The following is a 17,369-nucleotide window of genomic DNA, read 5'->3' as shown; positions in this document are numbered from 1 at the left end:
CAGCGGGCAAGATTCCCTTTTTTAGTTCACATTATCGGCATATTTTTTGGAGTATGGCTCCCTTGTTTTTGTTGCTTCTTATAAGAAAAAGATGATAGTTCGCTTAAGTGGTAGGAGGAGAGAGACATCGTGGCTAGGCCTCGGAATTCGAGCCCTCCCCGCCATGCCTCCTCCAGCCTGCCGCTGACTGTGGTACTAAAACAATCCATTTCTTTTTAATTTATTCCGAATACAAGAGGTAGAAGCAATGCGGTAATCGTTTTTGCCATAAAGCAGACAAACCCTCTCTTTTTCACATAAACAGAAGATAAAAAAAAGAAAAAAGTTGATAGAGCATTTGCTCGGGAAAAGCAAAGGTACCGAGTTCGAGTCTCGGTCGGGCACACAGTTTTAATCTGTCAGGAAGTTTCAACTGCACGTAGGCCTACTAATAACGGTCGTGACATAAACACAGATCTAGACCCAAGCATTTGGCCTATGCGTTAACATCGTCCATTATGGATGAAATTGTGCAGAAAGGCAGGTTTTGGTTAACCTTTCAATAAAAACAGAAGAAAATTTCGAACTCATTTTTATATAATAACTTTACCTAATGTAGAAAAAATGGGTCGAAAATGGGTTCTGTATTCGAAATATAGAGAAACCAGTGACACCCTCTATCAAGGTGATGAAGGTAATTTCTTGCTTTGGTTGAAATGATATCGAAATTTGGCCTTGTTCCGCAGGAGCATTTAAGTCGGGTAAAAACTCAACAACTTCATGACCATTATCTTGGAAGAAACATCCAAAATAAACTCATAAAAATCCTTGCCAAAGAGTAAAGTACGGCATTGTTAATCCTGTAGAGGAAAGTAAATATAATGAACAAATGACACCGATTGTTAGACCTGTAAACTTATCACAAGACACAATGACTGTAGAAGGACACTTTCTCGAATTCTGAACGCCACTTCAACTACAGGAGAAAGTTTGACTGAAACCTTTTTGTTGAAACTATATCAACTACATCTCTATATTCATGACTGCAGACGCCAGGCCTCCGATAAGGCGCAAATATAAAAGGTCATGGAAGATGTGTTCAAGCCCAAATCGTAAGTCTAATCCAAAAGCATTTTATACACCATATACTACCACAGTCTTAATGTTATCTTATGAGATGCGGCAAAACCTACAGCAAAAGCAGTGACATTTTTTGGTATAATTCAAAGAACGTACATAATTTTTTGTGTATCCACTCAGATACAGATGGGAAATCTTATTGAACGGGGTACCTGCTTTAATAGTGAAGAAGCTTTCAGATATTCGAGAAAGTAGGGTAGTGAGCGTCAGTACTATAGCGTACCAAGCAACACAAGTAAGAGATGTCCCATCTTGAGGAGAGCAGTAGCACTGATGAATCGAAAACAAAGAGCGAATCACACACGCTTGCTGTGAACGAATTAGAAATCTTCGGGTCTACTGTAGGCATTGTCATAAGGCATGATCTTCTCTTCGATTTTAATGCGGTAAGTATGGCACTTCAAACAGAAAACATGGACGGAAAGTCGTAAGTAAATTTCTTGAAGTTTATTGATAATTTCAATGTTGAAGGTTTTGTTAATGTGCAGACAACTGTGAAATAGATAGTTGAAAGTTTACAGATCGAGCCAGAATTTCATGAAAACAGAATTGGCAAGACGACGAAATATTTTGATTATGAAAGTGACGACGTGAGTTGCGGGACACAACTTCCAGATGAGGAATACAAAGCTGATATTTTCTACGCTGTCGTTGACACAGTATCAAAAATTTTGAAAGAAAGGTTTGGGCAACTAGCTACGTATTCCGAAATATTCGACACACGCTGGACTAAGAACTGAAAAGTGCTCCGCGAAATGGTGCCCAAGCATATGAAAACGCCAGAGCTAATATTGCAGATGCAGCATCTCGTCGACGCCTCCGGTACTCACGCTGACCAAACTGTCTATGCGGCGGTTAATAATAAAATCAACATTATGCCTTTCCCATTTGTTTGACCTGAAATTACAATGAAATCCAGACTTTTAGCTGCTCACAGGCGTTGATAAATATCAACAAGGACAGTTGAAAATGTGTTAGCCGACCGGGACTCGCACCTGGAATTCCCGCTTACAGGCCAGACGCTCTATCCGTCTGAGCTACCGAGGACACAGAGCATAGTGTGACTGCAGAGACTTATCTCTGGCACGCTCCCCGTGAGACCCACATTCCCAATTTACTGTCCACACATTACATTTATAGTGCCCCTGCACACTCGCGGCAGTCAATCCACCGATTCCCGTAAGAGTTCGAGTAATGTGAGTGCATCTGCACTGAAGAAGATCATTGGCCGGTTAGTCTAATCTGTGTGAATATGATGTACTACCCCACTTTAGTGGGCCAGTCGAAATGTGATGGTCCGCCTGAGTTGAGTGTTCGTCGAGCCCGGAAGCTTTGCGAGCAGCTCTGAACACTGCTGTGGTCACCTTAGAAGACGAATGTATCTACAGTATATTCATAATGAAAATATACAAGAAAGAGCTACACTTGTTGAACTAGAATTCGCAAATAAAGTCGGCCGTTGTGGCCGAGCGATTCTAGGCGCTTCAGTCTGGAACCGCACGACCGCTACGGTCCTGCCTCGGGCATGGATGTGTGTGATGTCCTTAGGTTCAAATGGCTCTGAGCACTATGGGACTTAACAGCTATGGGCATCAGTCCCCTAGAACTCAGAACTACTTAAACCTAACTAACCTAAGGACATCACACAACACCCAGTCATCACGAGGCAGAGAAAATCCCTGACCCCGCCGGGAATCGAACCCGGGCGCGGGAAGCGAGAACGATGTCCTTAGGTTAGTTAGGTTTAAGTAGTTCTAAGTTCTAGGGGACTAATGACCTCAGCAGTTGAGACGCCACGACACTGTGCGAAAGCAACACCGGAAATATCAAAGAGCCACCTACTGCTTGAACAACACCTTCTACATGCATCAGTTTAAAATGCTCAATGGGCATCGCTGCACTCGATGCCCTGCATCATTCTGAAGGACGGAAAACAGCAACTCATCGACCTCCTAAATGATTCTAGTCACCAGCATCAGTGTATTTGGCCCACTGATGTGGAGTTTCCGGTGCCGCAGTGATCAGTGAGAAATCCGACAACAAATGTCCATAGCATGCAGTTCCCTTCGCAATATTTGCTCAGAAACTGGGTAGATGGGCCCCATAATTACTAACTGCAGTCATTTCTATCGGGTACCAAACGGACTGTTACTGACAAAGCGTGACACTCCTCTCTGGTCCCAGTCTATTATTACCTTTTTACGAGCACTGTTTTTACACTGTGTTAGATGGCTGCTGGAGCTACATCGTTCTTGGGGAAGCATGCATTGATACACTAAGAAGTCGGGAAAAATCATTCACTGAGTGGCCATGGGCACATCCAAACATAGCAGCTCCTTCTTGTTATTCTGTCACCTCTTCACATCGATCGATCATATTGCTCGATTCTTTACAACCGTCTGAAATGTAAACACCACTCGACAGCTATGAGATAGGACAATGGTGAGTGGTCACACAACCACCTGTTATCAACTACGCATCAAGTGAAGCGCTTCACAACGAGCTACGTGCTCTTTTAAGCTGGTGATTATCATTTTTTTCTGATGAACTTAACGTTTTTCCGACGCTTATAAGATTCTTCGTTCATCATTACTACTCCTACAGCGACTAGAACACTGTCTGTTGTAGTCATGATAACCGGTAAACTGTCACGTTTGTAAGGTAAACCTAATTTGCAGGTAACAGCGCATTTTACGTAATTTCCAGTTTTGCTATTTCACATACGAGAAGTGAAGTGAATGTATCGGCGCTGCAGTATGTATGGAATAAGGAGCTGGCTAGCAGAGGCGGTTGGCCATCTGGCGCGTTCAGAGCCAGTGGGACGAGGAACCGATACAGAAACCGCTCGCAACGTCAGCAAAGAGATACGCAGAGGAAGTACTTTTATTCTGGCACGAATCAAGTGACTTATTAATACATGTTTGTAACAAAAGTTGTCTTTTGCTACTGAGACATTAGGAGTAGTCTACGGGTCATAAAACCTTCCTTTAAGCAATTTTACAATGCCAAGAAATCCTGACATCAATAAATAAACGCATAACTGAAGATGTACGATCTTATACGAACAATAACGATTGTACACTCAAGTTGCAGACAGTGCGCCAAAGTCGGCAGTCGTCGATAGGATGCCTTTCGATCTAGTCATGCGGTAGACCATGCTCTTGTGCCGTTATTAGTTAGTTTATAGTCAGTGTGAACAAATTCATTTTACGGTGTTTCTTAAATAAACGCACGATAATGTCATTCAGTGCAAAAATTATTTGCACAAACAAATTCTTCCAGCTTCATTAAGTAAAACACAGCCTGTAGTATTGCACTTTCAGAATCCGACGGCACTACTACGACTCTGAAATGGGACGTAAGACTATGCGAGCAGGTAACAGGCAGGAAGAATTTCTACACGGCGGATCAGAGAGTCAGTTCATGGTCGGACTGGCTCCATTACCACAAAACTCGGGTGTGAAAACGTTGCCAGTTATACGGTACGCCCCTTATACCATCATCTACGAACTCACCGGCTAATCTGAGACGCTTCTTGAGGTTTAGTAGCCCGCATCTCGTGGTCGTGCGGTAGCGTTCTCGCTTCCCACGCCCGGGTTCCCGGGTTCGATTCCCGGCGGGGTCAGGGATTTTCTCTGCCTCGTGATGGCTGGGTGTTGTGTGCTGTCCTTAGGTTAGTTAGGTTTAAGTAGTTCTAAGTTCTAGGGGACTTATGACCACAGCAGTTGAGTCCCATAGTGCTCAGAGCCATTTGAACCATTTTTTGAGGTTTAGTACGGTTGGGGCTTACTGCACTTGACTCGACTTGTGTGTGTCTGTCAACAGTAGAATCATGCGGCAGACTTGACAGGTAAACCTGTAGCGGCGTGTGTGTAGCAAGGATAATCATAAGTTTCAATAACCACCTCGAAAAAAGTAAAAGTTACACAATTATTTTTTGCGTTTGTTTCGAGTTACATGAAAGAAGTAATGGCACACAGTACGATGTCAGACGGCTGGTGAAGCAAAAGCATAGTGACGTAGGTAACGTAGCCTGTTTATAAAGTCGGGTATCGTGCGGTAAATCGTTTTCCGCATTTGAAGGGGAGTAACGCTGGAGCAATCTAAACTGCGTTGGTGGAGGTATACGCTAAAATGCACCACCTTATGACACAGTGGTTAGACGGAGCAAACGCTTCCACCAGAGTCAAACTAGTGTAAATCAAGAAGAACGAAATGGCAACTGCCCTTCTATGAAGAACAGCGAATCTTAAGAGAGTTAGAGATCTCTGTTCTCGAAGACCAGCGTATTACACTCGAGGCAATAGTACAAAAATTGAAGATCAAGTCATGTGTAAGTCAAGTCATGCATCAGTTTTCAACGTTTTACATTACATTTTGATCATGACACTAGTCAGCGCCCGCTGGGTTCCGTGATTGCCCATATCCATTCAGTAAGACCACTGAAGCGAAGCTTCTGTGGAGATGCTGCAAATGTATCAAGTCACAGTCTCATACATACAAATTCGTAAGCCGCGCCACTCTGTTGTGGAAGTGGTTTCCGTTTGACAGTTGGCTCGACACTAGCGCTCCAAGCGGCGAGAAAGCAGTGACATGAGTCTTAAGGATAGCGTATGTTCTTTATTACTTTTCCACTTAATCAACAAAATAGTTATTATATTCTTGTGTTTCATGCATTACCAAATTACCAAGAGACATGGATTACTGTGAAATAAATGTAAAGACAGCGGAATATCACTGACTGAGTACCATACCGTTAAGCTATAACATATTCATGAAGAAATACTTCCGACTATGTGCATACTTGCAGCTTAGTCTGCTGAAACCAATAAAATACAAAGAAGCATTTCATTTCATGCATAGGAAGCATATATTTTTATTGTTGGTTGTTCATATTATGATAGGCACTTTTCTTGACATGTAAAAGAAATTTATAGTGTCTAATGATACGCCCATTCTTACACTTGACTCGACTTTCTAATATAAGAATATTTTTGCAAATGTCATTACTTTTGCTTCAAAATCGAATTGAGGATCTCCAGCGTTTAGTAGCAATTTTTCGTTCTTAAAAGAAAACAACATTCTTCAATAAATATCTCTACATTACAAGTGAACTGTAAAGGGACTACGCTGTCATGCACTGTTTCCAACCTTACGGAGCCCTTTGAGAACTAAAGAAAGACAATTATGGCGTCACTTTTTAGTTATTATCGCTTTTTATGGTACTTCACACACTCCCTATTGAAAGAACTATGCCGGTCGAAGTAGCCGTGCGCTTAAAGGCGCTGCAGTCTGGAACCGCATAACCGCTACGTCGCAGGTTCGAATCCTGCCTCTGGCATGGATGTTTGTGATGTCCTTAGGTTAGTTACCTTTAACTAGTTCTAAGTTCTAGGGGACTAATGACCTCAGCAGACGAGTCCCATAGTGCTCAGAGCCATTTGAACCATTTTTTTGAAAGAAATATGTTAGAAATCAGTGTAAACGACCTACTCTAAGAACTATGCTAGAAGTCAATTTAAATGATACTGTTCCCTCTCATCCGATATCGCATTCAGAAGCCTAGCTTGCTGGCCGATTGGAGCACTGCTTTCGCAGTAAGTGAGAAAAGTGAATGTTACGTTACCTTTTGGTCAAGTCATACATGGTACTTCCTTATCAGCCTCATCACCATGGGCGAGAACTAAGTGTGCCGCTATGACTGCAAGACAAAGGGAAAAATCAAATAGTGAAGCCACGAGGATTAGTCAATTCCGAGAAAAGTGAAGGCCCGACCATCATCGGGCAAAGTCATGGTGAGTATTTTTTGGCCCTGGCATGTTGTAGTGCTGACACATTACGCTAATAAGTGAAAAGCTGTCGAAAGAGCATGTCGAAAGGGCATGTCGAAAGAGCATATTTCTTAATCTCCATAGGTGATATTGGACGATGTTAAGACGAAGAAGCATCACAAGAAGCTGTCCAACGGGGTATTTTTGCTTCACAACGAAACGCTAGTTCATTCTGCACAGGCAACAGTCACACATATCGCTTCTTTGGCCCATCAGATTTTGTCTTATGCCACATATTCTCGCTTCTACAAAGTGACATCTTCCTCTGTTCAAATGGCTCTGAGCACTATGGGACTTAACATCTATGATAATCAGTCCCCTAGAACTTAGAACTACTTAAACCTAACTAACCTAAGGACATCACACAACACCCAGTCATCACGAGGCAGAGAAAATCCTTGACCCCGGCGGGAATCGAACCCGGGAACCCAGGAGCAGGTTATCCTCTGTCCTCAGATGAAACAACCACTGTATGGAAGGCGTTGCTAGAATGACGACGAGGTGTTTCCAGGATGAAATGTTTCTTCAACAGCCATAATGCAGACTTCTACAATCAAGGACTTTGCCAAGCTATCCATCGTTGTGGAAAATGTATTGCATTCCAGGGTGAATATGCCGAGAACGAGTAACAAGATCATCTTGTTGTCTTGGAAGTGGTAGTTACGAGTTACTGACTAGCCCGCGTACAGTTGTGGCTACAAGGAGTGGCGCGCGCTCGACTCACCTGTCGCCCTGCAGCGTGTGCTCGCTGCCCTCGGTGTCCTGCTGTCCCCAGTGGAAGTGCAGCTGGGAGAACACGTAGCGGCCCAGCAGGGGGCCGCCGGTCAAATGGGCCCGCACCTTCGCTCGCCACTTAGCACTCACCATCACTGCAGACACATCAGCAACATACTGGAGGCGAGCATCCGCGATTTCCTTGAGGTATGTTATGAAATTTATTTAATGAGTAATATGAATCTGCCTATTAACAATTTCAGTATGAGGCACAAAGTATTTTTTTCCACATTTCATGCGAAACCTGTTTCTACGGTTACATCACAGACAGTTGGAAAGCATCATATACATAACTTAATCTCATATTTTTAAAATGAAATCAATCCGTGCTTTCGTGATTCGACTTTGCTATTGCTTTAGATACTACATAGTTAACAGTGCAAAGTGATGCCAGAGGGATATTAGTCCGTCACTTCGTGTACATTCTATTGGATTCTGTAAAACGATATTATTTTCATAGGGACCTCAGTCAAGGACACATGCCATTTTAAAAGTAAAAAGGCATCAGTCGTAACTATAGACAGCAGCACTGACGATGATGCAGCATATCATTTAATACTTCCTATGTCCCCCCCCCCCCCTGTCAATCTATCTTGCATATACATTATAAACACTGATACAAACACGATATGTGTCTACCATGAGGGTGAAGGAAAGAAAGTCCATTTGAAGCATGCTCATGTATAAGTGTAAATAGAAAAGATATACCATAAGAATACACCGACCATCGTCTGTTCTTAAACAACTGCTCAGCCCAGAATAACCATCACACTCACAGCAAAGGACAGATATTCCTACCTGAAACATCTTCCACTACACACCATATGTGTGTGTGTGTGTGTGTGTGTGTGTGAGTGTGTGTGCGTGTGTGTGTGTGTGGCTTTAGAAAGATACTTAGGATCTCACTTCAACGAATTAGCACGTGTGGAACTCGATCAAAATAACAGCGTCGCAAAACGTTGTCCCGCTGTGAGAAGAAGAGGCCACTCAGAAGAGGCCACTCAGACGTCTAATTTGATTTACGAAATGTAAGCAGACACGTAAGAAGCAGATTAGCACTCGGAAAGGAGGCTTTCATCATTGAAAGAAGTCCACTAGTATCAAACATGTGCCTCAGTTCAAGGGTAAGATGTCTGAGAATGTACGTATTGAACACTGCACTGTATGGAAATGAATCATGGAATGTAGGAAAACTGAAAAAGAAGAAAATATAGTCGTTTGAAATTTGCTGTTATTGAAGAAAACTGAAAATCAAGTTCACTGAAATGGTAAGAAATGAGGAAATGAGACAGATTGATAGAACATGTGTTAAGACATTATGAAATGACTTATATTGTACGAGGAGCCGTAGAGGGTAAAACTGTACGGGAAGACAAAAATTGGAATATGTTGTTGTAGTCTTCTGTCCGAAGACTCGTTTGACGCAACTCTTCACGCTACTCTATCCTGTGAGAGTCTCTTCACCTCCGAATAACTACTGAAAATAACATCCATTTGAATCTATCTACTACTCTCACCTCTTGGGACCCTTTACAAATTTTACCCCACACAGTTATAAACTGACGGTTCCTACATACTTCAAGGAGCGTCTTATTAACCAGTTCCTTCTTTTAGGAAAATGGTGCCAGAAATACCTTTTCTCCCCAATTTGATTCAGTGCCTCCTCTTTAGTTACTCGAGCTACCCCTGTCATCTTCAGTATTCTTCCGTGGCACCACATTTCGAAAGCTTAAATTCTCTTATTGTCTGATCTATTTACAGTCGACGTTTGACTTTTTTTCTCCAGACAAACACATTCAGGGAACATTTAAATTTGTATTCGATGTAGATGAATTTCTCTTCTTCAGAAATTTCTTTCTTGTCATCGCACGTCTGCATTTTATGCCATTATTTATTTTACTATCGAAATATCAAAACTAGGCTATTACTTTTACTTTGTCATTTCATAAAATAATACATTCAGCATTGCCTGATTTAATTTCATAACCCTTGTTTTACTCTTTTCGAGAGAATAGCTAATGCACTGAACTGCACTTCCAAGTCCTTTGTTGTCTTTGACGAAATTACAATATCATCGGCAAACCTCAAATTTTTTGTATCTTCCTTCTGCATTTAAATTCCGTCTTCAAATACCTCCTTGGTTTTCTACAATGCTTCCTCAGTAAACAGTAACATTGGGAACAGGCTGCAAGCCAGCATCACTCCATTCTAAATCACTGTTTCCCTCTTATTTCCTTCGATTCTTAAAACTATGAGGTTGCTTGTGCAGACGTTGTAAATAAACTTTCGTTTCCTGTGTTTTATTTCGGTTAATTTCAAAATTCCAAAGAGTTTAGCCTATACAATTTTGTCAAAAGCTTCTCTCTCAATCAAAAAATGCTATAAACGTAACATCACCTTATATTTGTACTAGTGTCGAACTGGAGACCTAGAAACGACGGAGAGGCTAGCGGCTTTGTACCCGCCGTAGCCCTCAGTGGTTCACAACCCCACAACAGGCTACAGCAGTCCACTCACCCCACCGCCGCCCCACATCGAACCCAGGGTTATTGTGCGGTTCGGCCCCCCGAGAACATCTCACACCAGACGAGTGTAACACCAATGTTCGCGTGGTAGAGTACTTACCGTGTACGCGTGCGTGGAGAAAGTGTTTGCGCAGCAATTGCCTACATAGTGTAACAGAGGCGGAATAAGGGGAACCAGCCCGCATTAGCCGAGGCTGATGGAAAACCGCCTTAAAAACCATCCACAAACTAGTGGGCATACCGGACCTCGATACTAATCCACCGGGAGGATTCGTGCCGGGGACCGGCACGTCTTCCCGCCCGGAAAGCAGTGCGTTAGACCGAAGGCTCACAGTGCGCAGCGTTACCTTACTTTAACACATCTGCTAAGATTAGCTGCAGAGTCACTATTGCCTCGCGTGTTCCTACATTCCTCCGGAACCCAGAGTGACCTTCCCTTCAGCTTCTACCTCTTTTTCCATTCTTCTTTACTAAAATCGTACCATTATTTTATAAATTTACTTATGAAACCAGTAGTTCGTTAATATTCACAACTATCAGAAACTGCACTATTTGTAATTGGAACTATTACATTCTTCTTGAAGTCTTAGGATATTTCGCCTGTCTCATGTATCTTGCACACTAGGTGGATTTGTTTAGTCGTGGCTGGCTCTCCCAAGCATCACTATATTTCTAGGAGAATGTCGTCTCCTCCAGGGGCCTCATCTGACTTACGTCTTTCAGCGCCCTGTCAAATTCTTCTCGCAGTATCGTATCTATCAGTCCATTTTTGTCTAATTGCTCTTGGCTTTTATAATTTTGCCTTCAACTTCATTTCTCTTGTGTAGGCATTCTATATATTCATCCCCCTCTCAGCTTTCCCTTCGTTGCTTACTCCTGGTTTGCGATCTGAACTCTTGATATTCATATAGCTGTTTTCCCATCCTCCGAAGGTCTATTTGGCGACATCTGTCTTCCCTTAGTTACTAAAGTAACGACTGCAGTTTTCTGTTGATTCTGGCGTTCGCAGTACTGGGACAGCAAGGTCATCTTGGCTAATGTTACAAGCTCAGTCAGTCAGTCATCCGAAGTGCTGTCATTGCAGCTACTAAAAAGGCGGCTGGCCCTCTCGAGGAACCAAATTTTCTACTGGCCACTGCACAAACACCCATCTGTTGTGGTTGCACCTACGCTTCGAGTAACAGTGTCGTTGAGGCAAGCAGGTCACCCAAGCGCAACAAGGACCATAAGGGTTACGACTGGAATATATGCAACAAATAAACGAGAACGCTGGGCATGAGTGCTACTCTGAGCTGAAGAGGTTGGCATAGGGGGAGGAGGTCGGGGCGGTCGCACCTGTGCAGCCGGTGTTTGTGAGCCTCATCTTGTGGGGCTGGTGTCCCCAGTGGTGCCAGCGCAGCGGCGGCAGAGTGGCGCACGTCTTGGCCGTGTCCAGGTGGAGCTCGGTGGGCGAGGGCAGCAGCCCCTTGCCACGCGCCATCTCCATGGCCTCCATCACGGCGCGCGCCGCCGCCTCCGCCGACTCCTCGTCCTGCTCCTCGCCTTGCGTGGAGGATACCCCTGCGGACAGCGGCGCGGTGCACTCCACAAACTCACGTTACAATACGAGTCAAAATAATGGAACACGTCCTGTTTCTCCTGCTGTGATACGAAGAACTTAAGATCAGTTTGCAGAATTGTATTTGCTACGGGTTCACAGTCTTATTGAAATTTTAACATAACAGCAATTGCGCCGTCGACTGCACCATTTGTTATAATTTCTACACTAGCAGTTGCGACTTGTAATCATTCTCAAGTGCTGAAGTTGCAGTTACTAACAGATACTCAAGTTAGGTATTCACCCGCCAGGGTAGTCGACAGCGCTAATCCGCTGCTTCCTGGACTCGGGCAGGCGCGCCGGCCCCGGATCGAATCCGCCAGGCGGATTAACGACGACAGCCGGTGTGCCGGCCAGCCTGGATGTGGCCTTTAGGCGGTTTTCCACATCTACATCTACATATACATCTACATGATTACTCTGCAGTTCACATTTAAGTGCTTGGCAGAGGGTTCATCGAACCACAATCATACTATCTCTCTACCATTCCACTCCCGAACAGCGCCCGGGAAAAACGAACACCTAAACCTTTCTGTTCGAGCTCTGATTTCTCTTTTTTTATTTTGATGATCATTCCTACCTATGTAGGCTGGGCTCAACAAAATATTTTCGCATTCGGAAGAGGAAGTTGGTGACTGAATAAATAGATCTCGCCGCGACGAAAAACGTCTTTGCTTTAATGACTTCCATCCCAACTCGCGTATCATATCTGCCACACTCTCTCCCCTCTTACGTGATAATACAAAACGAGCTGCCCTTTTTTGCACCCTTTCGATGTCCTCCGTCAATCTCACCTGGTAAGGATCCCACACCGCGCAGCAATATTCTAACAGAGGACGAACGAGTGTAGTGTAAGCTGTCTCTTTAGTGGACTTGTTGCATCTTCTAAGTGACCTGCCAATGAAACGCAACCTTTGGCTCAAATGGCTCTGAGCACTATGGAACTTAACATCTGTGGTCATCAGTCCCCTAGAACTTAGAACTACTTAAACCTAACTAACCTAAGGACATCACACACATCCATGCCCGAGGCAGGATTCGAACCTGCGACCGTAGCGCAACCTTTGGCTCGCCTTCCCCACAATATTACCTATGTGGTCTTTCCAACTGAAGTTGTTCGTAATTTTAACACCCAGGTACTTAGTTGAATTGACAGCCTTGAGAATTGTACTATTTTTCGAGTAATCCAATTCCAACGGATTTCTTTTGGAACTCATGTGGATCACCTCACACTTTTCGTTATTTTGCGTCAACTGCCACCTGCCACACCATACAGCAATCTTTTCTAAATCGCTTTGCAACTGACACTGGTCTTCGGATGACCTTACTAGACGGTAAATTACAGCATCATCTGCGAACAACCTAAGAGAACTGCTCAGATTGTCACCCAGGTCATTTATATAGATCAGGAACAGCAGAGGTCCCAGGACGCTTCCCTGGGGAACACCTGATATCACTTCAGTTTTACTCGATGATTTTTCGTCTATTACTACGAACTGCGACCTTCCTGACAGGAAATCACGACTCCAGTCGCACAACTGAGACGATATCCTATAGGCCCGCAGCTTGATTAGAAGTCGCTTGTGAGGAACGGTGTCAAAAGCCTTCCGGAAATCTAGAAATACGGAATCAACTTGAGATCCCCTGTCGATAGCGGCCATTACTTCGTGCGAATAAAGAGCTAGCTGCGTTGCACAAGAACGATGTTTTCTGAAACCATGCTGATTACATATCAATAGATCGTTCCCTTCCAGGTGATTCATAATGTTTGAATACAGTATATGCTCCAAAACCCTACTGCAAACCGACGTCCTACTAGGTGAATACCGGGCTGGTCCCCACGTCCCGCCTCAGTTACACGACTCGCAAGCATTTGCAACTCATTCACACTATTTCACGATTTACACTAGACGCAGGCAGCTAGGGTACACTACTTCCATCCCAGAGGGTATGGGATGGCGGCAGGAAGGACATCCAACCACCCCTTAAAATTAGCCATGCCAACTCCATACTTAACCCTGCCGACCCTGCGCACACTGCGGGATAACGGCAGTAGCACAAGAAGAAGAAGACTCAAGTTAGGTATTCCCCAATCTGAACACACACTTGTTTCACTCAACTCACATGAAATAACAAACTCAAACAAATTTCGTCCGAACAAGCGTCGGAAGGCTCAATGCTACCGACCGACCGCCGTCTCATCCTCCGGCGACAGGCGTTACCAGACACAGATCTGGAGACATATGTCGTCAGAATACCGCTCTCCCGGTCGTTGTTAGGTTTCGTGACCAAAGCCGCTGCTTCTCATTAGAGTAGCTCCTCAGCTGGCTTTACAAGGGCTGGGTTCAGTCCCCACGCCAACAGCACACCTTAGACTCGGACGGTCACCCATCCAAGTGCGAGCCAAGCCCACCAGCGCTTATCTGTGTGTTCTAACGGAAATCGGCGCTATCACTGCGCCAATGTTCTTGCTGTGAAATAATCCACACTGATAACTGACACGTTTCTTCTGTGGAAGAAGTATGCTTTTCACTCTGGAACGTCTAACTTCAGTATTCGTTACCAATTACAGCTTAACCTCCTGAAAATGAATTAAATATCGAAATTTCACTTGTGGAAATGGTAATAAACAGTGCAGTCCACAGTCAGTATGTTAGCTTTCCAGAAATATGATAAGTTTGTTGGAGAGGTCATTTTTGGCAGTAGATTCCAAGACCTTTATCTTGTAGCAACATATTTTTTTCCCAGTTGCTTTTCGTGCTCTAAAGTTATAGGCATATTCCAATGATTTTCTTCTCAAATAATACAGAGAACTTCACTTACGAAAAATCAGGACATGTCTGCGTAGGGATCGCTCAATTTCCTTGTTTCCACAATTCCTTCGTCTTTAGCTACATTATGTCAAATACTTCTGATGTAGCAAGTACTTCAGATAATAGTACCGGAACTCTGATTTTTTAATGGAATTCAACCCTTATCGTACGATATCGACTATCCCATTTTTCAAGTATCTTAGCGTGATGTTAATATCCCTGTGACATACAACACAAAACATTTCATTACCTTTCTAATGTTAGACTCGCACGCATACAGGCGCTCGCAGAACACACACACACACACACACACACACACACACACACACACAAACACACACACGAAGAGATAGAAAGGATATGCAGAAACGGACTATAGGTTGCCAACACTTATAAACAGAAACAAGACTTGAACAGGGTTATGACACAGTGAACAGTGTTATGACAAAAATCAAAAATCTTCGCGTCATCGTAGTTTAATCTGAAATTCGTCCCACATTAGTAGTGTTACACGTCATTTAGCTGGTGGAAAACGAGTTGTTGAAATAATAAAACCAAACGAACTTCCCACAAATATGTGCCTAATTATTGTAAGTCAAGTCCACCCTCTAACATACGAGCAGATGTGAGATACGCAGAACAGATGAGTAACTGTAAACAATACTTCATTCAAGTAAAAACTGTAGTGTGAACAGTATTTAATTGGTTAGTAACAAGTGTGAAACAAAAACCGCTTTAGATGTCCTTGACATAAAAACGAAACACATCTGCAACATAAATAATCGTTACATCACACATGAATTTTTCGGAACCCATCATAATATCTGTGGTAATGCGTACATTACATATGACTGAAACTCTAAATTTTCTGGAATGCTCTCTCTATCAATTTCGAGGACATGTTTCTCCACGAGAAAGCCTCTCCTCTAGCGATTGCTGCAAGAGCAAATAAGAGCCTTCGTAATACTCTTAGAAAATTAAACGTGAATCTATGCTTTGAATGTTCACTTTCTTTCTTATTAATCGGATGTGATATAAGGTGGCAGAACAAATGAGGGTCAGATTCGCACCTTACATGAGAGCTTTATACATTGCAACGGGAAGGTGAATATGATACCTAACTTAATTCGGCGGTAATGAGCAAATTTGCCTATCAGTTTTTAATGCAAAAAAGGATGACACTCAATCGATCCTATAATACATGTTTGAGTGAAAAGTGAAACAAGCAGTGAGAGGCACTTTAGTTTGGAATTCAGAGGGACAAGGGCAGAGGTAAGGGCGCACTACAGGTGGTACCACCGAAACCACTTACAGGGGTGTCCCAGGCGGAAAGTCAATGACCGACCAGGTGACTCAGACGGGGAAAGCGTGTACAACAGCCCATCTGAGGGAGGACAGGAACGAAAGCTTCTAGAAAACTGCGTTTCAGAATTCCAAATGGGTACGAAACAAGACCGGTCACGCATTTTCGATCATGTGTCCAGCAAGTGGTACACATAGAGTCAATGTAGGCATTTAGGGTGCTGGAACAGGCACAAAACGTCCAATTGGCGGAAACACGTTTGAAAGGAGAAAAGACCCAAAGTTTCAATGCAATTTAATGGTAGAGCCCTTGTGATTGGTAGAGAGAGTTTCCACCAAATAATAGGAACGCTCCTATTGGTCGAAAAAAGCCGTGATGTGAAGAACGAAAGAACCCACATGGGGAGACAGTGTATATCGCCACATGCTAAGACTAGGGATGAGTACATGTTCTTTCGCATAATGAGGAACATAGGGAAAGTTTCTGCAGGAAAATTCAGCAGAGGTGTAATTCGTTTTATAGGAATTTCAACGGAAGAGCGCAGCCTAGTAGACGACAGGTCATCACAGCTTAAGGTAAATATCGCATCCAGAGGTCTAAACTTGTTGTTTCACCAGCTTGCGTCCACTGTATACTCGAGGGAACATGGGTAATCTTTTGCTCAATTTGTCACATAGCTAACCATCCACCATAGACTCGATTGTCACCCTAAAAATAGTACCGAACTTTGAACCGGAATCGGACGGTTTTCGTAGTACTGACCCACATCATAACGTAAGTATAGGAACAATTTTGTAAAGAAACTTCTAGTCAAACTTCGATATTGTCATGTTTAGGATAATTTCAGCATCTGAGAGTTAATATTTAATATTGTTATGTTCAGGATTATTTCACTTTTTGATATTGACGAAATGCGTTACCCTGACAACTTTTTTTTGTTGTCACATTGAAAACTGTGTAAAAGCGTGTATTTTTGTGCTAATATTGCAACATTAAACAAGTCATTTCAACTTACACAGTTGTCTTCAATCCTAGAATAAGTTTACCGAGCGGGGTGGCGCAGTGGTTAGACACTGGACTCGCATTCGGGAGGACGACGGTTCAATCCCGCGTCCGGCCATCCTGATTTAGGTTTTCCGTGAGTTCCCTAAATCACTCCAGGCAAATGCCGGGATGGTTCCTCTGAAAGGGCACGGCCGACTTCCTCCCCAATCCTCCCCTAATCCGATGAGACCGATGACCACGCTGTCTGGTCTCCTACCCCAAACCAACCAACCAACTTAGAATAAGTATACCACAAATATGGCACCTTACAAATGGCGATCCTGCTAGGATGGCAATTGGTCTGCCTGGATGGCAATTAGTCAGATTAGAAAGAAAAATAAAAATGTTTAATTCTGAAAAAAA

At 43.4% G+C, this 17,369-nt stretch overlaps 1 protein-coding gene across 1 annotated transcript in view; it reads right to left on the bottom strand.

The window, feature by feature from the left end:
• The window catches only part of LOC124618570 (carbonic anhydrase 4-like), an 80,312-nt gene extending 72,495 nt beyond the window's left edge, over positions 1-7,817 (bottom strand). Inside the window, exon 1 of the mRNA XM_047145364.1 lies at positions 7,675-7,817. Within this exon, the coding sequence (XP_047001320.1) occupies positions 7,675-7,817 (143 nt within the window). The remainder of the gene's footprint in view (positions 1-7,674) is intronic.
• Positions 7,818-17,369: the final 9,552 nt, after the last annotated feature.

Source organism: Schistocerca americana, chromosome 1, assembly GCF_021461395.2.
Source record: "Schistocerca americana isolate TAMUIC-IGC-003095 chromosome 1, iqSchAmer2.1, whole genome shotgun sequence".
NCBI classification, from domain to species: Eukaryota; Metazoa; Arthropoda; class Insecta; order Orthoptera; family Acrididae; genus Schistocerca; species Schistocerca americana.
Note: the sequence above shows the minus strand (reverse complement) of the source record. Positions and strands in the feature narration are given on the sequence as shown.